This window comes from Pleurodeles waltl, chromosome 4_1 (genome assembly GCF_031143425.1).
Source record: "Pleurodeles waltl isolate 20211129_DDA chromosome 4_1, aPleWal1.hap1.20221129, whole genome shotgun sequence".
NCBI lineage: Eukaryota > Metazoa > Chordata > Amphibia > Caudata > Salamandridae > Pleurodeles > Pleurodeles waltl.
In genome coordinates this window covers 250,520,914-250,545,761 of record NC_090442.1, presented here as the reverse complement: position 1 = coordinate 250,545,761, position 24,848 = coordinate 250,520,914, and the positions used below count along the sequence as shown (strand labels likewise).

The window sequence follows — 24,848 nt, the reverse complement described above, 5'->3', positions numbered from 1 at the left end:
TGAAGTGTTGTATTATAACTTGTCAATGTTCCACGTGTGAAGCCCACTCAAATCTAGAGGTTTGTTGTTTGCCATCCAAATTTAGAGGCATTTTAAAATGACAGACATTCTTGTTGGTTGTGATAAGTTGTCCTGGCATGTGCCTTCTGTTATGTTTGTTCATCTTAATCTATAATTCTAGAACAGAACCTTCTTTATGTACTCTTAAATAATGGGTAAACGGGCGCTGTTCGATGAAAGCTACACCAGACACAAACAAATCTGTAGACAAACAAGTAAGGCACCCCTACTCCTAATACCCCGAAAACCCCAGTGATTTTCAATCTTGTTACCAACTAAGTTGGCTGGCAGTGCACAGTTCATGGAAATAAATGCCCCTGTGATTTTAGCATGGGCACATTTGTGACGTTTTCAAACTTTTAAAAACACATTTATTCTGTCCTTTATAAAGGTGGTGCTCATGCTAATGTAAATTCTGTGTATTTTACGTAATACTTGTTTTGAAGTGTAAAAAAATTGATTTTCATTTTTTGTTTTTGTTTAGGAAGCATTGGTGGTTATCAGACTCCTTGATGTTCTTTGCCAGCTAACATCGAACAGTGAGCAGTTACAATGTTTGCAGAAGTGCTCAAGTCTATTTGAAACCGTCGTAGGTAGGTTATGGACATTACTTAATTATTTTAAAAAAATAAGTGCATTGGCTTAAGGCATTTCATTCGAGTCCACTTCAGCTGGCACAAGCCACAGTTCCTGCCAGTGCTGACGAATGACACTCCCAGCATTACCTACTAGCGGTCACACTCAAACAAGTGTGGCATTTGGGCTGTTCCAGGTATCCTCAGACTGTAGGGATGGCATGAAATTGACAGTGCCGCCATGTGGTTGACTCTCGTAAATACATGCCGGAGATTATAAAAAAGTGCTGGTGCCAAGCATTGGAAACACCAGCACAAATTAAGCACTGTTGCTGACAGTGAGGAGGGGATAAAACGAGGAGCAGCATCGGCGTGAGTAGAGCTGTGGGAGGATACAGTACTAGAAGCACTAGTTTGCTTACCTACCGCGCTGTGGCATCCTGAAGGGCCGTCAGCTCGTGTCGGTGCAGTGTTCCCATGGTATGCTTTTCGCCCGGAGCCAATTACCTCTGAAGGTTTGTGAGCTCAGACACGGCCACAAGAACTGAGCATTCATTGATTTCCGCTTCCTGGTCTGTGTGGCGTTTATGGAACTGTCTGGAGCTGGAGCTGCATTAGTAACTGGAACTGATGGAAGTACTCCCTGGCCGTGGCTGAGGACTGGAGTTAGCAGGTAGAGTCTGTCCTTTCACTCTGCGCCAGCAGGAGGCAGCACCTACAGCTGCAAAATATCATAATCCACAAAAATAACCCTGGGCCTTGGACTTCATCAACCACAATTCTGTGGGGCTTCGCAGCTGCCTGGAGGTGGGAATCTGCTGGGCGCATTAAAAGGCGCAAGTTCCCCCATTGTGCAGGGCTTGGACTTCATCACCCACAATCCTGTGTGGCTTCGCAGCTGCCTGGAGACGATGCTCTGTGCTGGGCGAAGCCTGGACCAAAAGAGGTCCCCGTCTGCGCTGAGAGGGTCCAAGGGAGGCTGGGCTGGGCCAGCCAGCTTGATTCGGCAAGGCTATTACCATAAGCTACTGTTAACACAACTTTCACTTGTTAGACCCAGCATTTAGGAGTGCACTGATTACTGGATTAAGTTCAGCTTTGTATATTAGTTTGAATTTTCCATAATAAAACATCTACCTTTGTGATATTTTTTTTTTACTAGGCAAAAGGAAAAGAACCTGCCTTAGATCGAACAATGACCCTGAAAGTAGCACCTTCAGTTCCTTTTTGGGCCGGTCAGTGGCGGTTATCCATGAAGACCTGGCGAAAAGGCACCTATCTCTATATATCAGTGAATCTCTAGCAGTAAATCCCGGGTATTGTCCAGTCCGTACACGAACCTGAGTCAATTGATTTAGAATGTTCAAACACCAAAGATTCTGCTACCAAAAATCAGTGCCTTTGCAAGCCCAGGTGGAGTATTCAGATAGCCGCTTAATAAACATACATCAGACTGATGCGGGCACGGTAAAACAGGGAGAGGAATTCTCACCCTGACTGGGATATTTTTTTTTACAGAGCTGACGTTGGCAGCACGAATATAGGCAAATCTGGGCAAACAGTACAGCCCTACTCACGACCTATGTCTATGGACTACATCGAGGCTGGGCCATCTCATTTTCAGCTGGTAGGCATGAGCAACCTTTTTGGGACATGAGTTGCAGGGAGGTAAAAGCATAATACATGCACTCTAGTAAACACTTACGAGGCATACCCACCCTGGAGCGAGCTACCATATAAGCAGGAGCTGAACCCCCTGTGCTTGACCTACCTCCTGATGCACGCTCCTATGGAGCCGCCCTGGCCAGTGTCCTGAGCTGGTGCCTTCAGCTGTAGAGTTCACTGCCCTTATGTAGCTGCCCTGGCCAGTGTTCCTGAGCTGGTGCCTTCAGCTGTAGAGCTCATTGTCCTTATGCAGCTGCCCTGGCCAGTGTCCTGAGCTGGTGCCTTCAGCTGTAGAGCTCATTGTCCTTATGCAGCTGCCCTGGCCAGTGTCCTGAGCTGGTGCCTTCAGCTGTAGAGTTCATTGCCCTTATGCAGCTGCCCTGGCCAGTGTTCTGAGCTGGTGCCTTCTGATGTAGAGTTCACTGCCCTTATGTAGCTGCCCTGGCCAGTGTTCTTGAGCTGGTGCCTTCAGCTGTAGAGTTCATTGCCCTTATGTAGCTGCCCTGGCCAGTGTTCCTGAGCTGGTGCCTTCTGCTGTAGAGCTCATTGCCCTTATGTAGCTGCCCTGGCCAGTGTTCCTGAGCTGGTGCCTTCTGCTGTAGAGCTCATTGCCCTTATGTAGCTGCCCTGGCCAGTGTTCCTGAGCTGGTGCCTTCAGCTGTAGAGTTCATTGCCCTTATGTAGCTGCCCTGGCCAGTGTTCCTGAGCTGGTGCCTTCTGCTGTAGAGCTCATTGCCCTTATGTAGCTGCCCTGGCCAGTGTTCCTGAGCTGGTGCCTTCTGCTGTAGAGCTCATTGCCCTTATGTAGCTGCCCTGGCCAGTGTTCCTGAGCTGGTGCCTTCTGCTGTAGAGCTCATTGCCCTTATGTAGCCGCCCTGGCCAGTGTTGAGCTGGTGCCTTCTGCAGTAGAGTTCATTGCCCTTATGTAGCTGCCCTGGCCAGTGTTGAGCCGGTGCCTTCTGCAGTAGAGTTCATTGCCCTTATGTAGCTGCCCTGGCCAGTGTTCCTGAGCTGGTGCCTTCTGCTGTAGAGCTCATTGCCCTTATGTAGCCGCCCTGGCCAGTGTTGAGCTGGTGCCTTCTGCAGTAGAGTTCATTGCCCTTATGTAGCTGCCCTGGCCAGTGTCCTGAGCTGGTGCCTTCTGCAGTAGAGTTCATTGCCCTTATGTAGCTGCCCTGGCCAGTGTTGAGCCGGTGCCTTCTGCTGTAGAGTCAATTGACCATTTGAAAAAGAAGGTATGTCACTGGCTCCCTAAACACATTAACTTCAGCATCTCGGTTTGTGAAAACATACTTTTTTTGTAACAAGTTCACGTTGGATTTCCCCCCTTAGAAAGAGCATTACAGGAGATTGTTTTCTTATAAATTGTAGCTGTCCAGCCTTTGTTGCGACATCTGCTTCCACAATCTGTTGTTGACCTATACGCTGAACGGTAAGTCAGTCTCCTGCCTTTAGGCTTCTCCAATATGCACCTACAGCAACTCTTAGTCACACATAACAAGCAACATCACTTAAACCCAGTCCCAGCCCCATACAGATTGGACCCTGCACTTTCCCATAATTGTTTTTCCCCTTTTTGATGTAAATGACATGGACTGACAAAGTAAGTGCATCGCTACCCAATGCACCTTATCTTTGCCGACTGTCATCCCTCCCGCCACGCCCCGGATTACATCGGACTCCTGTTGCACGATTTCATACCTAAAATTGATATGCTGGGACATCACTGGCTTCACTTCTAACTGCACCAACGAAGAATGGTTGAAGTACATCAAGAAATATGATATCATTAGGCTACAAGGCACTTGGGACGAAAAGGATATTGTATGAAATTTGTACCACAATCACTACATGCCAGCAGTTCCCTCAGTTGTGAGTACACCAAGGAAGGGGGATTAGCTATCTTCATCCAGACGTCACTGGCTCTGGTATTCAAGTTCTCTGGACCTTTCAATCCCCAGGTTTTAGTTTCTTTTTGGTAACTTTTTATAATGTTGTGAATCAGAGGGTTAAAAGCAACGATATTAATGTCCTCTTAACTGTCATTGAAGTTTCGAAGCAAAGGTCTTACTCTATACAAAATTGTTTTATTGTGATTGTAGGAGGTGATTTCAGTGCAGAGATCTGTATTGGTGTTTCCTTCTCTGATCCATTCCGTAGCAGAGACATTATTGTAAACCTGGCCAATATGGAGGCAAAAGGGGCTAGGCTGTGCACACGCCTACTTGAACACGACCTCTGCCATTATATGGAATATTGGGAGAGGAGGAGAAACAAATCACAACATTTATTGGCTGGAGACAGGGGACCAAAATTGACTGTTTTTTTCCAAGGTCTTTGCATCTGCAAGTGAAATCTGGAGGAATCTGGTTATAGCGATCACAATCCTCATAGTCTATCTCAAAGTCTGCCCACACATAGAGTGTTGAGTCCAACACACCTTTCCATCAAAGACAAGGGGATGCAGCTAAGGTGGCAAGTTGCAGATATCCAATTATTCATCTTGGATACAATTAGGACACATTTTAGGTTAATAGTTGAATATTTGCTGATCTACCGACCGGTTAATGCACGTTATAGTTGCTTTTGTACATGTGGTCAAAATATTCAAAATTTACTTACGATTGATGTAAGCTGAAAAAAAATATTCAGCCTTGCTGGTTTGATAAACCCTGCAGGAAAGCCACTCGACACCTGAGAGTAAATCTCAAAGCCCCTAGAACCAGGGCTGACATTAAACTGACGGCAAAACAAAACAAGCCATCGAGGTGAGGAAACAGACCATGATAAGTGAAATCTGGTACAACTTAATTAGTGTTTGTTTAGCCAAATATACTGGTGCTTTTGGAAAATAGTAAACTCAAGCAATCTTTTCACATTGCACTCTGATGGCTTGGGTGTGAATATCCAAGTTGATAAGTGGGTTAAGCATTTTAGGGCTCTCTATTGCCTGGGATTACAAGGGGCAGGCTTTAGGACTGGTCCAAACCCGTAGTTCCCCCTTAATGGTAGATTTGGACTTCACAAGGTCGAGGCCGCCATAGACCAAAGTCCATCCAGTAAAGCTTCCGAGCGGATGGGGTTCTAATGGACCAGTACGAGGCTAAGCCAAAGTTCTGGGCCCTCATTATCAGTAATGACCTAAACTCAACAGTAAGCTCTAAGCTGCCAGACTCCTGGTGTACTGCAGTCATTGTCCCCGTGTTTAAAAAAGGAACTCAGCAGGATCCTTGTTGCTATTGGCCCATCTCTCTTCTGGACTCTGGAGTCAAAATTGTTTGCCTCATCATCTTGCAGAGGATGGTGGCGTGGATCAAAGCGTCAGGGGTCATGTCACCCATCCAGTATGGATTTAGGGAGGGACTATACACCCACGAGCAGTGCCTGAACCTTATGCCACTCATAAATACACAGTAGGTAGGAAGGGGGCTTTTTATCTATCCATTATGAACTTGAGCAGTGCATGTAACCAGGTTAATTGGTCAAAGCTTTTGAGGATTCTTGCAAGATGGGCTTGGTGTAAGACCTGATAGATTTTCTCCAAGCTTGGCAATATGATTTAACAGCTACAGTAAGGTACGGGCTTAAGGGCAAATGCTCTGATCCATTTCACCTGGAGCCACGGTTTCAACACAAATGTGTGTTAGCACCCATTTTGTTTCTGCTCTTTCTTAATGACCTTAATAGCTACTCCATAACCCTAGGCCCATGGTGAAAAACTGCCCAATCCTGGCTTTGCTCTATGCTGACAATGCAGTGCTTATGTCTCGCAGTTCACTGGGTCTCAAAGGCTTGATTGTTAACTTTGATTACTTATGGATAGGTTAGACCTTGAGACAAATTGTACTAAAACAGATGATATGGCTTGTGCTATGCTGCCTGAGATCAGGTCGATTTATACTAAGGGCAACAATACTGAGAGAGTATATTACTTCCCATATCTGGGGATTGCTTTTGATACCTCCGGTACTTAGACTTCATGTTTGCCTAATAGTCTGACTTAGTTTAATTGTTCAACTGGGATACTTTTTAACTTTGTCAAGAGAGTAGGGAATAAACCAATACCAGCGCTGTTAGAAATCAGCAAATGTTTGCCAATATTAACTTAAGGTGCAAGAATTTGGGGATATTGGAATACAAAATGTCTCCAAGCAGAAGAAAACGGATTTGGCAGGTGCCTCTTATGCTTAGCACCAAGTAGTCCTCATTACTTTCTTCACAAGGAGCTAGGATTAAGATATTAAATTAGCATCCATTATATTGTGGTTGTTGTAATGGGCAAACAAACATCCACCTTTAACAGGGATATCATTGAAGATTTGCTTGCTTGTGATTATGGTCACAAAAATCCTTGGCGAAAATCCAGTGCTCTAGGTAGGCCAAACTTGTACCATATGCCCTTCTGGATAACAAAGGGGCAGAAACTCTGGATTACTAACTTTTATAGGGCTAACAAATCATTAAATAGAGAGACCAGTGAAATGAGCAAACCCACATGAATATGCTATCGTTCAGACCACTCTAGATGTTGAGACCTATTTGTCAGTGGTAAATAATGCTTAGGAAAAATGGATGTTGGCAAGATTTCACATGGGTATCATTAGAAGCCACTTGCGTTTTCCTTTGGGACGATCCAATCCTGTGACGATCTAATTATGCTCGTCTGATAAAAATTCAGCCCAGTTGTTGATGCATTTTATGCTTTTTATAAGTATTAAAAGTCTTTTATTCATCAATATGTCTTACCAGTTCTTAAAACCCATGGCCTTTTTTGTTTTCAATCACTTTTATTGAGATTTTAAGCAGAACAAAAGCTTACACAGTACATTTCAGACAAGGATTACATCAACAGGGTGGGGATTGGGAGAACAGTATTAATCATGCGGCGTAAAGTCCTTGTACAAATTAGAGAGAATGTAAACTAAGAAGGTATGAGTACAAACGTATGATGGAGCATAGAACAGCAGCAACATCCTAAGTTAGACCAGAGGATCTCCCCTGAGGGAGCGATTGTGCTGGTATCCCCACAGAGATGAACCATGTCAAAGTAAGAGAGAAAGGAGAAAGAGGAAAAACAGTCCCATAAACCCAAACTAGAAGAGCAACTAAGGGAAAAGAAGGAACCAGACTTTGTGGGATGCATGGAGATAGAGGGAGGGGCATATAATGTATTACTGATCCGTTGGCTGGACAAAAACTGACAGCATCAGTTTCTCACAAAGGGTTCCTAAACCCGAGTGGCTGCACACTCCTTATGGTGGCTTGGACTTCTGTAAATAAATATCAAAAGAATCCTATAATTGTCTTGCGCTGGATGTATTATGCAATCTTTTGCACATTATATTGTCTGCGCTTTTAGTGGAGCATAGCATATTCCAGCATTTATTTAGAGGGAACCTCTAAGGTTAATTTCTAGTCCAGTAATATTCTGTTGAAAAGCAATGTTAACATGAATTCTAATAATAGCAGCTTATGTTCAAAGAGAGATAGGTTAGCTGCAACTCCCAACTCTACAGTCAAGAAGTTATTCATGAAAGGTATTTTAAAGATATCTTCAATCATGCGCTGCATTCTGACCCAAAAGGGATGGGTCATTTTACATGTAAAGACATTTTTTTCGAGGGATCCTGCTCCCTTCCCACACCACCACCAGCTGTCTGTTTTGATGAGGCCTAGCTTGTAAAACTTGGCCGGTGCCCAGTAAGTTTTGTGTATAGACCAAAATGTGGACCGAGCTAAAGTAAAGCTAATTTATTTCCCAAAAGGAGATTGCCAAACCTTACTCCATGTGGTGTCTGTAAAGAGGAAAGATTGTGAAGTTTGGATTTGCGGGGACTATTTCCGATAAGCAAATAGTTCTTGGAGAGCTCAAGAAACTTCTAGAGCCATGATGCAGAATGTTTTAGCTTTCTAAAGTTACCAAGTAACCCTGGGAGCTGTGGAGTATGAGGTTGTGGTAGTTTCCTGATAGTACTCTTCAATTTCATGAAATTGCAGAATTCTTTGATAGTGGGCATCATACTTTGTGCGTAAGACAGAGAAAGGTATGGGGCTAAGAAATGTACCTAGCTAGATCCTCTATCGTTTTTCTTGTACTCACGTCACCAAAGCTGCTGCAAACAGGCTGTACTGTGTTGAGGGACCAGCTTCCAACCTGATGCACTCGCGTTGGCCCCACCACACCAGCAGTCCTTGAGAAATCTACTCCCCAACTCACTATGGCGAGTCAGATTTTATCAGGTCGAACTATATTTAGGACCTACTCACCTCTTCTGGGAGTTGACAAAAAACAGGTGTTCTTTTCACTCAGAAAATGGAAGAGCAATAAGGATGCCTTTAAATCTTGTTTTTAATCTTGTCACATGTGCTCTGTGTAAGGAAATGGCTCCCTGTTGCAATTACCCCCCACTTTTTGCCTGATACTGATACTGATGCTGACTTGACTGAGAAGTGTGCTGGGACCCTGCTAACCAGGCCCCAGCACCAGTGTTCTTTCACCTAAAGTGTACCATTGTCTCCACAATTGGCACAACCCTGGCACCCAGGTAAGTCCCTTGTAACTGGTACCCCTGGTACCAAGGGCCCTGATGCCAGGGAAGGTCTCTAAAGGCTGCAGCATGTCTTATGCCACCCTAGGGACCCCTCACTCAGCACAGACACACTGCTTGCCAGCTTGTGTGTACTGGTGGGGAGAAAATGACTAAGTCGACATGGCACTCCCCTCAGGGTGCCATGCCAACCTCACACTGCCTGTGGCATAGGTAAGTCACCCCTCTAGCAGGCCTTACAGCCCTAAGGCAGGGTGCATTATACCACAGGTGAGGGCGTAGGTGCATGAGCACTATGCCCCTACAGTGTCTAAGCAAAACCTCAGACATTGTAAGTGCAGGGTAGCCATAAGAGTATATGGTCTGGGAGTCTGTCAGAAACGAACTCCACAGCTCCATAATGGCTACACTGAATACTGGGAAGTTTGGTATCAAACTTCTCAGAATAATAAACCCACACTGATGCCAGTGTTGGATTTATTAAAAAATGCATACAGAGGGCATCTTAGAGATGCCCCCTGTATTTTACCCAGTTGTTCAGTGCAGGACTGACTGGTCTGTGCCAGCCTGCTGCTGAGAGACGAGTTTCTGGCCCCATGTGGTGAGAGCCTTTGTGCTCTCTGGGGACAGAAACAAAGCCTGCTCTGGGTGGAGGTGCTTCACACCTCCCCCCTGCAGGAACTGTAACACCTAGCAGTGAGCCTCAAAGGCTCAGGCTTCGTGTTACAATGCCCCAGGGCACTCCAGCTAGTGGAGATGCCCGCCCCCTGGACACAGCCCCCACTTTTGGCGGCAAGTCCAGGAGAGATAATGAGGAAAACAAGGAGGAGTCACTGGCCAGTCAGGACAGCCCCTAAGGTGTCCTGAGCTGAGGTGACTCTGACTTTTAGAAATCCTCCATCTTGCAGATGGAGGATTCCCCCAATAGGGATAGGGATGTGCCCCCTCCCCTCAGGGAGGAGGCACAAAGAGGGTGTAGCCACCCTCAGGGCTAGTAGCCATTGGCTACTAACCCCCCAGACCTAAACACACCCCTAAATCGAGTATTTAGGGGCTCCCAGAACACAGCAAGATAGATTTCTGCAACCTAAGAAGAAGAGGACTGCTGAACTGAAAAACCTGCAGAGAAGACGGAGACACCAACTGCTTTGGCCCCAGCTCTACCGGCCTGTCTCCCCACTTCTAAAGACACTGCTCCAGCGACGCGTTCCCAGGGTCCAGCAACCACTGAAGCCTCAGAGGACTACCCTGCATCTAGAAGGACCAAGAACTCCAGAGGACAGCGTCTCTGTTCCCCAAAGACTGCAACTTTGAAACAAAGAAGCGACTTTGAAACAACACATGTTTCCCGCCGGAAGCGTGAGACTTTGCACTCTGCACCCGACGCCCCCAGCTCGACTTGTGGTGAACAAACACCACAGGGAGGACTCCCTGGCGACTACAAGACCGTGAGTAGCCAGAGTTGACCCCCCTGAGCCCCCACAGCGACGCCTGCAGAGGGAATCCCGAGGCTCCCCCTGACCGCGACTGCCTGCTTCAAAGACCTGACGCCTGGTAAAGACACTGCACCCGCAGCCCCCAGGACCTGAAGGATCTGACTTCCAGTGCAGGAGCGACCCCCAGGTGGCCCTCTCCCTTGCCCAGGTGGTTGCTACCCCGAGGAGCCCCCCCCTTGCCTGCCTGCATCGCTGAAGAGACCCCTTGGTCTCCCATTGAATCCTATTGCGAACCCGACGCCTTTTTGCACACTGCACCCGGTCGCCCCCGTGCTGCTGATGGTGTACTTTTTGTGTGGACTTGTGTGTCCCCCGGTGCCCTACAAAACCCCCCTGGTCTGCCCTCCGAAGACGCGGGTACTTACCTGCTAGCAGACTGGAACCGGGGCACCCCCTTCTCCATTGAAGCCTATGCGTTTTGGGCACCACTTTGACCTCTGCACCTGACCGGCCCTGAGCTGCTGGTGTGGTAACTTTGGGGTTGCCCTGAACCCCCAACGGTGGGCTACCTTGGACCCAAACTTGAACCCCGTAGGTGGTTTACTTACCTGCAAAAACTAACAAACACTTACCTCCTCTAGGAACTGTTGAAAATTGCACTGTGTCTAGTTTTAAAATAGCTATATGTCATTTATGTGAAAACTGTATATGCTATTTTGCTAATTCAAAGTTCCTGAAGTTCCTATATGAAATACCTTTCATTTGAAGTATTACTTGTAAATCTTGAACCTGTGGTTCTTAAAATAAACTAAGAAAATATATTTTTCTATACAAAAACCTGTTGGCCTGGAATTGTCTCTGAGTGTGTGTTCCTCATTTATTGCCTGTGTGTGTACAACAAATGCTTAACACTACCCTTTGATAAGCCTACTGCTCGACCACACTACCACAAAATAGAGCATTAGAATTATCTCTTTTTGCCACTATCTTACCTCTAAGGGGAACCCTTGGACTCTGTACATACTATTCCTTACTTTGAAATAGTGCATACAGAGCCAACTTCCTACACCCTGTGTTTAGAAATAGAGGTCAGAAGTCAGGTTACTTCTCTGACTACAGAGTTCTAGGATTCTGTAAAGTGAACCCCTGAGCTGCTGTACAAAGAGTGTGAAATGAAAGGATGTAGGGTGTCAGCCTTTTCTAATACAACATTTAAATAACTGAGTCAACTTAAAGACATTTCAAAATATATTTCAATAGTTGTGAAACTCCATTTTTTGTACTTCTGTGTGATGAAAAGAATAATTTATTATGATGAAAACAAATAAGAACACTTTACTTGGTGATGTGCAAATGATAAATATGTTTTCTGAAACCCAGTTTTCACATCTATTGTTAATACACAATATAGTTTTATCAGTAAAGCTGCAAGTTAGTGGGAAAGTTTGTGGCCATTTTAATGGGAAATTTACTGTCTGTAAATGCAGTGCGCTACCACCTCATGCTTTAGTGATATATTTATTAAAAGTGAGTGTTTAAACATTAACTGAGAAACACTCCTGCCCTGATGGCAATGCTATTAGTAAACTAAGAGGGAGGTCAGGGATCATGTGCAACCTATATGTGGGCTAGATTCTTATTATACATGGAGCAAACATTTTGTCTAGTTAATCAAACACGTTTTTTTGTGCAACAGAAATGCCGAAATCACATATTTGAAGGTGCACTAATATGAGAGAACGAAGACAAAGGAGGCTCTGCAAAATAAGATATTTGTCTAGGATCACACAGTTTGAGGCCAGTTTATGGGTCAAGTATATTTCAGTTAAGTCGAGTAGATTATTCATGTTACTCGACCTGCAGGTCTAGTAACATTGTTATGATTTTTCGAGGCCTGCCAACTTGGGCTAAAAACCCATATCTCATTAGTGCTTGAGTGTAATCATGGGACAACTTGACTTTCCAGAACCAACACACCTTTCCACCTCAAAAATCCGCCCAGATAGCATCCGCCCTACCTGGAGTGCTCCCAATAGCCTGTCTGCAGGCCCAGTGCAAAGCCTTTAGGCAATTCTCTGGGGAAGGAGGTGATGGATCTAAACAATGGCTGCAGACCTCCCTTCTAGCAAAGAGCACCAGGTAGAACAGCAGGCACTGTTTAGATCTACCCAAGAGGCTATGTGATGAAGTGTCTACCCAAATAACACCAATCTAGGGCTTAGTTTGACTCTAACGCCCAAAACGTCCGCAATAGGGTTACTCGCGGTCTCTGAGTACCCACTGATCGAGGGGCATGTGGCGAACATAGGTTCATCGTTTGCTTCCAGGTGGCCACATCTCCTTCATCTAGGGGTTGGATTCTGTGCACATCTTGCGATCCTTTGGGGGTCCAGAATATTCTATTAAGGGTGAAATAGTGGTTTCTTTTTAAATTGGCCGGCTTGACCATAAAATACAGTGACTTTCAGGATTTTTACCACAGAGGTAATAGTTCAGACCCAGGGATCATCTTTCCCCAAACCACATATGGTGCCTCCAGGTTTCTATCGTCCATCCAGGAATTTCTATTACCATATGGTGACCTCTTTGTTCCTGGGCCGCACATCTTGCAGGAGTGACTCGACTTCCCATAATCCCCCGATCTCATGATTGGCACTTGCATACCACGAGGTGAGCTGCAGATATCTAAACCCAGTCCTGGCCTCAAGTGCCTTCCAAGGTAAAAACCCCTGCTTTGTGAGCAAATCTCCCCAGGTTGTTATCCCAGCCTTCCTTAGGGGATAGCTCAACCCATCCAGCAAACACTCTGAGATACATGGGAGTCCCAAACTGATGAAAAATCTGAATGATACTGGTGTCAACGCGTACCTTTATGATATTTATTACACATCAGGACTCGTTTTAGGCCAATTAATCTTTTGACCTAGTTGAGAGACACCTTAGGACGAGATAGCTAATCAATATATCAATCAATACATCAATAATGTCATCAATGTTTATCACGACAATGCATTTCACTTTAGTCAAAGTCATTAATCAATTCAAAGACGCTACCATGACCTTTCAGTCATGAATAACCACACCTTGTTTAGTAGAATTTTATGAGTTTTATTCCCTATTAATTACAGTCTAATAGCAAATGCGTTAATCTCAACACCAAGAAACATATTAGCATAGTCACAATATGGCAACTTTGGTAAGCTTTCATGAAGGCGAGAATCACAAACATCAGAACATAACACGGCATGAACATAGATCAATTTAGCAGAGTGTCAATAACACGTCAGTTCAACAAAGCATAGTTTCAGACGTTTGTCTATTTGCGTCAGTTTGATGAACACCTGTCCTAGCCTCTAATTAGCATTCGCATGTTGGGCTTCATGCAAAACAATTTAGAACACCAATTTGGAAAACATCTAGCTAAGGTCTCTGTCAAAAGCAAGCAGTTGGTACCTAGAAAGGAAAAGCAAACAGACAAATTACAATTGCATTGTCATAATTACCCTCCAAAGTTTAGGTCAGCGCACAGGTTCAGTCTTCGTCTTCAGGGCATCAGTCAAATCGCCATCAGTCAGAATTCGGCTCTGGGGCAAAAAGGCACTTTCTTCATAAGAAGGTAAAGTGTAGAATGAGCAATCTAAGGGCAAGGATGGTTTTAAGTAACCCACCAAGTCACCAATCAGAGTGACAGAGTTTCTGGATAAAATCAATAGCATTCCCTACCTAATTCTAAATGACTTCCAGTGACATGGGTTTTTATCCCTTTTTCGTTGTACATTGCCCCAAAATTCTATTGGACATTTGCTATACCCCACTATCTTTAACCTATCAGAAAGTACATTGGGTAATCTAACTTTTCACCCCATATTATTTTACAAGTCTTTGATTGGTCTTCGTAATTGACGTCTTCAGAGGTGGCACGTCCGGTGTGATTTCATCCTTCTGTAATTCTTTGCACATATTTTGGTCAGCAGTTCCATTGTCTTCACCGGTTTGAATGACCTTGTACGTTACATTAATCTACATTGTTTCAATTCACTTTTAACATTTAGTCTGTGGACGAGGGGAGATGGTGAGAACGGATCTAACATGGTTACATTCATCTTCCAAGTCGAAGAAAAAGAATAAACAGGGTCATGACCCCTTGTGAGTCAGCACACTGAAAATAGAAAAATGCATTTAATATGAGAGCCAAGCAGCTAAGCTTCGGCTCATGCTAACTTAAGGCCTATGAGGTTTTCAGTACAGATCTAATAACGCAAATGTTAGTATAAACTTATTTAAACGTAATAAAAACATTTTGATTATCATTATTAGTTTGCGTATACATTGGTGGCCACTCATCGTGGTCACAATTCAAGCGCATGTCTAAGCAAAATTACTATTATTATAGTTTCTATGCAGCAGCATCACACACTAATTCATAAACATTTCATGTTAATATAGATTATATAAGCTAGGCTCTCTCAGTCCCTCCTCTGATGACGTTCGTCATCACAAATCTTTCCTTTAATCTTTCACTCTAATTTTTTACTTTACGCATAATGCGCATTTCAACATCTTGTCCCTTGTGTGAACTCTCCCAAATTTCATTAAACATTTTCTCCCTTTCACTTTCCTCATTCCTTTTACTTCTCTTTGTCCAATTTCTTTTGATTTTATCATTTATTTTGCATGCTCCCCACAATCCTAATAGACAGGCCAGAACAATTAATAGACCCCCTAAAATTTTTGCAAGTACCCTATTCCAAATATTTCTAAACCAGCTTCCTACTCTGGCAATTCCCTTTCCAAATTTCTCCCACACTCCAAGTTCCTTCAAATCTTTCAAATCTGCACTATCTTTAGTTAGGTTAATAAGCATACCTCTAATCTTTTTACTATTGTCAGGTATATGTGAGCAACAATGACGCTCGTTGAGCATCTTGCAGACCCCCCCACTCTTTGCTAAAAGAATGTCTAAAGCAAGCCGATTTTGAAGAGTCATAGCTCTTTCCGCAGCTAGTTCAGTATCCATCAGGAGTATAGCCCCTGTAAAATTCGTCAGCATGTTATCCACAATAGTAGACAACTTTTGAATCTTTATGGAGTTTAAAATAACCCCTACTGAAGGAATTATGGCTCCAAATATGTCTCCAACGACAGCAGCCACTGTCTCTCGTTTTTGTCTAGCATGTTGTAATTCAGACGTTTTAGGTATTTGTTTTAAATCATCAATCTGGTAAATCTTTGGGAAGACTATCACCAAATAACATCTCCCATACCATCCCTTAAGGAGACAGTAATAAGCATTAAGTCCACAGATGTAATAGATCCCAGGGATCGCTGGATCCTGTCCATTTAACATGAATGTCCATTTACTTTGAAACAAAAACACGTCTGCATTCACTCGTTCCCACAAATAAAGTGTCATGTTCAGATTTCGGCCTATATATACACAAAGCCTTCCTACATGTAATGCATCTATAGCTAGTTTGCCTCGTGTCTTTATTGCAGTGTAAGCATAATCATTTGCATATGTGCGTTTCTCTAGTCCCTTTTCTAATCTTTCTTTTAATGCTTTGCGTCTATCATCAGTGTGATCTAAAAAGCTTTTCTCTACAGGTGTCAATAAGCAAGTCAGATTGTTGCGGTGTGCATAAGATGTCCCAAATGTAAGCGTTGGTTCAAAGAAACCTCTCACTAATTTTATACTATGCTCCTTAGCTAGCTTATTCAGAAACTCAATCACAGGCACAAAAGAAAACACAACATCCAAATTTGAATAAAAGTATTGCACATGCTCTTGATTATAGAATCTTGTTAATAGCAAGCTACAACTTATCCCATATGTTAGTGGAAGGCTATGGTAGGTGACCCCTTCTTGCACTGATTAAGGAATCTTTGTGCACACATAACAGTTTTTCGCATCCATCGTCTCAACTTACTCATTCAACAGGCGATAGAAGACATTAGTGGAAAGTTCCCCCTTTGAGTTAGTTCCCTCATGCAAGTACTTTGCATCCTGCTCAAACCTTTCCCACGGTGTTAGTGTTGTTAGTTTCAGGTTTTGAAGCATTGTTAGTCACTTTCTTATCCAACCACGGCATTCCCACAATCACTTCCACAATTATTATTGCACACACAATACCTAATATAAGACTCAACCAACCACACACCTTACTCTTCTTGTTACTACCTCTATTATAATAAGCCATGTCTGTAAAGAATCAGATAGCAGAACAATAACCAACTTCAGGACGATATAAAACTCTCTCTTATTTTTATTTTTTCTCTTTTTTCTTCCTTGATTCAAAAGTCTCTTTTTCTCTGCGTGTATTTACAGCGTTTCAGTCACTCCAGGACCCCTTTGTCAAATCAGGTTAGCAGCTTGTCATAATCAGGTTCTCAAAGTCAAATCAGGTTATCAGTGTTGCATCCGGTAATTTATAGGTCTCTTTTCTTTAGATTTTCAGTTTTAGCTTTTTAACAAAGTCTTTTCTTTGAGTTACTTCAGGTACCGTAGTATTGGCCTGGTACTTCTCGATCAAAACAGAACGCTAAAAATTCTTGTTGCCATTCAGATGTTGTTGCATACGCCCATTCAGGACCTGCATACCTTCTATTTGCGGTTCTTTTCCTTTTCAGTCTGCGTTCACCTTGCAATTCTCCTTCACTCAGGTCCTCTACTCGAGATGTATCTGTTTCTTCTGTTATTGTTTCACCTGGTACGCTCCTTTCTTTTACAGTTTGTTTCTCTGGCCAATTATCTCCTTTATGCGTCTTCTTCCGGCTTGTCATTTCAGGACGCTGAACAGCACCCTCCTCTTGTAATATGGTGTTTTCTCTTGATGGACCTGCAACTGGCTCAGGGGATGCCGGTGTACTTTGATCTCTTTCTACTATTTTGACCTCTTCTTCTTCTTCTTCCGGATCTGTAACGGGTTCAAGTCCTAACCCGTATCCGTCTGCTTCTGGGAGAACCTCTCCTTGATTTAGTTGCTGCCTCTACTGAGGTAGGCACGCTGTCACCTCTCTCGAACTCGTTTACTGTTTGAGGGACCAGGCTGTTCTCAGTGGGCTCTCTTGCAGTCTCAGTTCCCTCTTGGCTGTTTTCGGGCACTGAAACCTCCCTCTCTGGAACTGTTGAGCCAGAAACTTCAAGTTCCTCATCAGTTGGACACATTACCTTCTTTGTCTGACTGGCATGTATCCAGTTTGGAACGCCTGCACATTTCACAGCAGTGGTTGTTGTCAAGATTACTTGATATGGCCCCTTCCAGCGCGGCTCCAAACACGACTTTCTCACGTGCTTCTTGACAACCACCCAGTCACCGGCTTGCAGGCTGTGTCCTGGATCACCGATCGGTGGCAATGTGTTAGCTTTCACCTGGTGAGAAAAAGAGCGAATCACATCAGCCAAGCTTTTGCAGTAGTCCAACACCATATCATCCGTGATATTCACAAGAGCATTTGCAGGTACTGCGGGCAGCCTCATAACTCTACCCATAAGGATCTCGTGTGGTGATAGTCCTGTCTTCTTATCAGGGGTGTTCCTCATTGACATCAGCACTAAGGGCAATGTATCTGGCCATTTCATATTGGTAGCTGCGCACATCTTCGCTATTCTCGATTTTAAAGTACCATTCATTTGCTCTACTAATCCTGATGCTTCGGGACGGTAGCTACAATGCAGCTTCTGTTCGATGTGTGCAGCACACAAGAGTTTAATCACCTCATTGTCAAAGTGTCTGCCCCTATCTGATTCTATAGAGACCGGAAACCCGAACCTAGGTATTAGTTCCCTAAGCAGCAGTTTTGCAACTGTGAGACTGTCATTTTTATGTGTGGGGTAAGCTTCAATCCAGTGGCTGAAAACACACACAATCACCAACACGTATTTCAATCCTCCGCAAACAGGCATTTCAATTAAATCCATTTGCATCTTGCTAAATGGACCACCAGCTCTCCCTATGTGGCTCAAAGTTACCACAGTCCCTTTTCCGGCATTCATCTGCTGACAGATGATGCACCTGCGACAGGTAACCTCTGCGGCATGTCTGAACTTTGGGTTAAACCAATCGATGTTAAATGACCTAATCATTGCATCTCTCCCGGGGTGAGCCTGTCCATGATAGAGCCTTGCAAATTGTGGCAGAAGACTGTTTGGCAAAACTAATTTCCCCTCCTCTGAGACCCACAAGTCGTCAGCCCTCTGTACACATTGCATTCTTTGCCAGGAGCGTTTTTCCTCTTTGCTAGCACGACCCTGTAGTGTCTTTAGCTCATCTAATGTATCGACCACCCTTAGTGCAAGATTCAAGCATGTGTCATTTTCAGTTTGCGGCATCAATTCCCACTGATCCTTGAACGATATACAGTTCAATGCACAAAACCTTGCGACTTGATCTGCATAGCCGTTTCCCATGGACACAAAGTCTTGCGACTTTATGTGAGCATTGCATTTCACCACGGCAATTTCAAGGGGTAACTGAATCGCATGTAACAAATCTTTGATTTGTTCACCATTTTTCACAGGAGAACCAGAAGAGGTAATGAAACCTCTCTGCAACCACAATTGACCAAAGTCATGTACAATTCCAAACCCATATCTGCTGTCAGTATAGTTAGTTACCCTCAGATTTTCAGCTGTGTGGCATGCCTTAGTAAGGGCAATTAGCTCTGCCACTTGTGCGGAATACACTCTTTCAAGCCAGGAAGCTTCGATGATACCAGCTATGGTACATACAGCATAACCGGCTCTCAGCATTCCGACTGAATCTCTCAAACAAGATCCATCAACAAACATAATGCAGTCATTTTCTTTTAACTGCGTATCTTGAATATCAGGTCGGGGCTTGGTACATAGTTCTGTTACCGCAAGACAATCATGCTCCACTTCCTCTTCGTTATTAATCTCAGTATTCTCAACAGGAAGTAGAGTTGCCGGGTTCAATACAGTACATCGCTTCAATGAAACATTAGGTGACCCCAATATATTTGTCTCATATCTGGTAAGTCGGGCATTTGTCATGTGCTGGGTTTTGGTTCGAGTCAACAAAATCTCAACTGAATGCGGAACCATTACTGTTAGAGGATGTCCCATCACTATGCCTTCACATTGCGTGAGGCTTTGACCAACTGCTGCAACTGCTCGCAAACAACCCGGTAAGGCTGCTGCGACGGGGTCCAAGGTAGCTGAAAAATATGCTACAGGGCGGTTTGCACCTCCATGGACCTGTGTTAAGACAGACAAAGAACAAGCATCACGTTCATGACAAAACAGTAGAAACGGCTTCGGGGGCGTGGCCAAGATGGCGACCGGAGCAGCAGCATAAACTGCAGCTCCGATCCCTGGCCCGAATAAACATCCTGCAAGCGGCGCCAGTGCCTCCCTTTTAAGGGGTACGGACGTCGCCCATCGAGCTGCCTGGTGGCCACACCGACGACCGCGGCTGTGACTGGGTTGCCGCTACCACGCGGCGGGCGTTTGGCCGGGCTGCCGGGCCTGAGCCCGCGCTGGTGGCCTGCACCCTCGCTGCGTGCACCACGAAACACCTTCCGCGACCCGGAGCTGGAGCTCGGGTTCGCGGCGTGCCCGAGGGACGAGCCGCGAGGGATCTGACCTCGCTTGGGGCGCTGGATTCGTGCGCCGCCCCGCGGAGGTCATTTTGGGGCGGCGGCGCCGGTCGGGGCTGTCCTGCCGCGGCGCCGCCTCTTCTGGATTAAGGCCTGCCGGAGCAGGCTTGAACGACCGACCACCTCCGTGTGAGGTTACCGCTGCTGGTGGCGGCGCCCCGGCCCTCCCCGTTCACCGAGGGCCGGTGCTATGATCCGCGGCCGGCCTGGAGGCCGTGCCGCGTGTGCAGTACCAGAACGAAGCCAAACAAATTGTAGCAGTCATTTAAACTATTACTTTCTGACCAGCAGCAGTGACTGCCTCCTCTCCACCGGCTCCACCAGCATGGTGGAGCGTGACATAATAAAGAACACCGTGTTAGGGCGCTGGCCCTAAGAGGACATTCTGAAGTGGCGTTGCGGTGCGTGGCTGATCCGTTGCGGTCCCGCGCCCCACACATCGTGGCCTGCAGGAGCAGGCTTACAATTTCATGTGCCCCAGGACTGGGGGTTGCTGCGGCCTGCCTGGAGAGGACATCCTAGCGTGTTGCCCTGGCGGAGATCGTTTTGTGGGCACGCAGCGCAACATCTATATTCTCACTTCTACAGCAGTCTCTACAAATCCGGGACTTCGCCCAGAGCCTGTTCGAGCTACACCACAGGTGTGGTGAGACAGTAAGTACACAGCCGGTGGTCAAGTGTGCAGCGGGAAACGGGCCTGGTTGGTTGAACGAGGTGAGCCTTTCGGCGACATTTATCCAGTCGCAGTGCGCAATTGTGTTAACTACCCCCCTGCGCCCCAAGGTACCCGGGGCAGGTATAGCCCCCAACAAATTACGCAGAGCTCCGCCCTCACCCCTCTAGACTCTACTTATAATCTCCCACCAGCGTCACAATCTTTAAACCACGCAAGCAATATCCAACGCATTAGGCCATTATTCTCCATATATCATTGGCCTACTCCTGCCTTGCTCGTCCTCAACGTCTATGCCAGACTGGTGTGACTCCTGACTCGTCCGCACACATCGCTTTGTGTTCACTTGTTGCCCTGGTGTGGTTGCTGGGCTCGTCTATTGCATTTGGATGTAGTAGCATAACATGCCCGTCCCCTCTGCTATTTGGAATCGCGAGTTGTGACGGTCACACGTCAGAGTGTTAAATCACTTTGCCAGCCACCAGGAACTTAATAGTTAAGCTCTTAACCACAAAAATCTATACATTGGCCCCGCAGTCGGAGGAGGTGGATCTCTAATATCGCGCACCATACCATTGCCATCAGTATTTCACTTCAGGCCTTCAATAGTTATTGGCGTTCCTCTGGGTCTGCACTTCTACTACGTCACAGATTGCTCCTTTGCTCCCCGCCCGCATCGCCTCCAACCGGCCCTATTCGTTAACGGCCACTTATACCCGCACTTACCAAATGGTCAAACCAAAGACCCCACGAGCACCTCCGGGCAGAATGGACCCCGACACCCCACCCCCCTCAGAGGCCCACGTCACCTCGCAATTGGCTTTGCAGAAGTTGGAACTTACCTTACAATCACACACGTCACAATTTGAAAAGATATTGCAAGCCATTCTAGACACTAAGACCACCCTAGAAGCCAAAATAGGCTCGGTAACAGAAGATCTCAACATACTTCGCACTGATCAACACGCACTGGCCGACAGGGTGTCCGAACTTGAAAAAGACTCTGCAAGCCTCCCCCGGACTGTGAAAGATCTCCAATCGCAACTGGCTCATTTATCGACAGAGGTGGAATCCTTAAAACGCAGAGCTGAGGATGCAGAGGGCAGGTCCCGGTGCAATAACATTCGTCTGGTGGGGTTCCCTGAGCGAGCCGAGGGCCCCAGCACTGAATTATTCATAGAACAATGGCTTACGGACACAATTCTTAAAGACAACATCCCGAAGTTCTTTTCTGTCGAGCGGGCCCACAGGATCCCCGGCAGGCCCCCTCCACCTGGCTCACAACCACGTCCGCTGATAGTAAGACTCCTTAACTATCGAGATAGAGACCTCATCCTTCAGCTATTCCGCAAATCTGGTCCGGTATGCTTCGAAAATGCTGCCAGACTTTACAGCAGAAGTACAGAAGAAGCGGAGCTTTTTCTATTGTGTTAAGGTATGCCTCCGCAAACATAACATCAAGTATGCGTTGATGTTCCCAGCCAGACTCCGGGTGCAGGATGATACTCAGACACTTTTCTTCACCACTCCGGAAGATGCCTGGACCTGGCTGCATGCCAAGGGTCTAGCCGACCCGTTAGACACAAGCACCCTGGGCGATAATAGGTCTTCCTCCACGTCAGGACGCAGGCAACGCAAAAACAAGGCACTAAACCCTCACCTGAACAGGTACAAACCGAACGCTCCCTGCTCCTGCGGGCCACATCTAGATTTGTTAACACTTCGCCAATTGCCCTATCCACACAAACTGACGTGGATCCGGAACAGGACGTAAACTCTGACTCAGCGGAATCCACGCGTGGTCCTTTCCTCACGCCGCGCACAGCGGATGATATCTGCTAGGCAATCAAGCTCCACCTACTCCCGCTCTTCGGATGTAGCGGCACGGCTTTCCCCCCTCTGGCTGCTTGGTGGCAGCTGGGCGGCACTATTGATCCCTTACTGCGGCGCGTGACCCGCTTGTGGTCCTGGGCGGCGCACTTTGCACCATGAGTAACCCGGGCAGGGTAAATCCATGACTCTGAACCAATGTCCTTCGGCACCCCCCTGCTCCATATGGACGGTTCTTCCAAGCCGGCAATTGCTGGAATTGTTTTCTATCTTTTAGTATTTTAGCTGTTGCTATATATTGTTTTAGAGTGCACCTTTTTATTTGGTTGTTGGTTCTGTCACATGTTAGTTAATCGCAAACGTACATTCCATATTTATTATAGCAATAGGTTTACAGCTTACAACATTATGGATATCCACTGGCTAGTCTTAGCGGGTAAGCGACACAATATTTTCATAATGGGGACGGAGTACACTCATTTCCCCGGTTACACGAAAGCTATAAAAGCATCATGGCCACCCAAACTCACCAAGGTATCTTGAAATATAAGATACTCACATGGAATATTAGAGGTATGGCAACGCCACATAAACGGCAAAGGGTTTACGCCTTTCTTAAGAGGCATCAGGTACACATAGCTCTACTACAAGAGACACATCTCTCTAAATCCACGTTGGAAAACACACGCTCAAAATGGAAAGGTCAATTGCATGGCACCACTTCCTCGTCCTTCGCTCGTGGGGTGGCGATTTGGATTGCTCCTGGGGTTCCATTTATCATATCTCGCACACAATGCGACCCAAACGGTAGACACGTGACACTGGAAGGCACCCTTGACGGGTTCCCTTTAGCTTTGGTTGCACTATACTCCCCAAATGCAAATCAACGCGATTTCCTGTCCACGCTCTCCACTGGCAATCTCAGTGACCCCACACTAGAGTGCATATGGGGGGGCGACTTTAACAGTGTCCTAGATACTCAAATAGACCGCTCATTTCCCCCACTTACCACGGCCCCATCCAATCGCGCCTCACAAGCACTAGCAAGCTGGGCCTTAAATAACGGCCTGAGGGATGTATGGAGGGTGGGCCACCCCACCCACCGCGAATATTCTTACTACTCCCCTGTACACAAGCTACATACCAGAATAGACATGATCTTCGTATCCGCAGCCGCATGTCTGAATACCTAGCGCGCACCATAACAGACCACAACCCTCTATGCGTAATAATGGCCTGGGGCCACATGCACACTCGTATACCAACATGGCGATTGCAGCCAGAAGCTCTTCTAGACCCCCCCTTTCAAGCAGATATGTCCAAGAGACTGGCTGATTACTTCCTGCTGAATAAAAACACAACTTCATCCCGCGCTATAGAGTGGGATGCCCATAAAGCAGTAATGCACGGACATTGCCTTGCGGCCACGGTGGGGGTAAGAAGGGCACTCAACAAAGAACTACAAGATTTAGAGGTAAAACTCCGCAAAGCAGAGATTGAGGCCGCCAGAGACGAGTCCACACTAGCAACACTGAATTCGCTTAGAGCTGCCCATAATGAAGCAGACACCAGACTAGGTAAGCACGACTACAGACATTATATGACAAGACAACACGCGGAGGGAGATAGATCAGGCAGGCTATTAGCATGGCTGACTCGTCAACCTTCGCAGCCATCACCCATTGGTGCGATACGTCTAAACCCCGACATCATTGTCAACACTCAAGCAGGTATCAACGAAGCCTTTTCCACATACTATGGTACCCTTTACACGCCTCCTCCCCCCCGCCGGAGCAGCAACTAACTGACATACTACTACTTGTCTTTCCAAAACCATCACATTCTTGACAATACCGCCACTTTAGATGGTCCTATTACTATTGAAGAGCTGCGCACAGCTCTGGCACAAATAGCACGCAGCAAAACCCCTGGTTCGGATGGTCTACTGGTAGAATATTTTAACTCCCATGCTACCCATCTCCTAAATCCACTCACAGAGGTATTTAACGAAGCACACCATAACTTACAACTGCCAGACTCCATGCGCGAAGCTCTAATAGTTGTCCTCCCAAGGGCGGGCCGGGATCCTCTCGATGTTAAATCATACAGGCCGCTCTCTCTCCTCAACACAGATTGCAAATTGCTAGGGAAAATATTAGCAAACAGGCTACTCCCCTACCTATCAAGCCTGATACACTATGATCAGTCCGGCTTTATTCCCGGGAGAAGCACCTTCTTAAATATCAGAAGGCTGCTCCATATAATGCACAGTAATACAGAAACAGAAGCGGTGGCCCTCTCGCTAGATATTGAAAAAGCGTTTGATACGTTAAGCTGGAATTATCTTCTATGCACACTCAAAGCGTTCGGTTTCGGCCCCGGCTTCATTAGTTGGATCAAAACGCTCTACTCCATGCCCACAGCCCGTGTCAAAAATGGACGC

General features: G+C 45.9%; 1 protein-coding gene across 1 annotated transcript in view; it reads left to right on the top strand.

Annotated features, from left to right (window-relative positions):
- The window catches only part of ATXN10 (ataxin 10), a 1,000,711-nt gene that overhangs the window by 559,231 nt on the left and 416,632 nt on the right, over positions 1–24,848 (top strand). Inside the window, exon 8 of the mRNA XM_069228252.1 lies at positions 545–653. Within this exon, the coding sequence (XP_069084353.1) occupies positions 545–653 (109 nt within the window). The remainder of the gene's footprint in view (positions 1–544; positions 654–24,848) is intronic.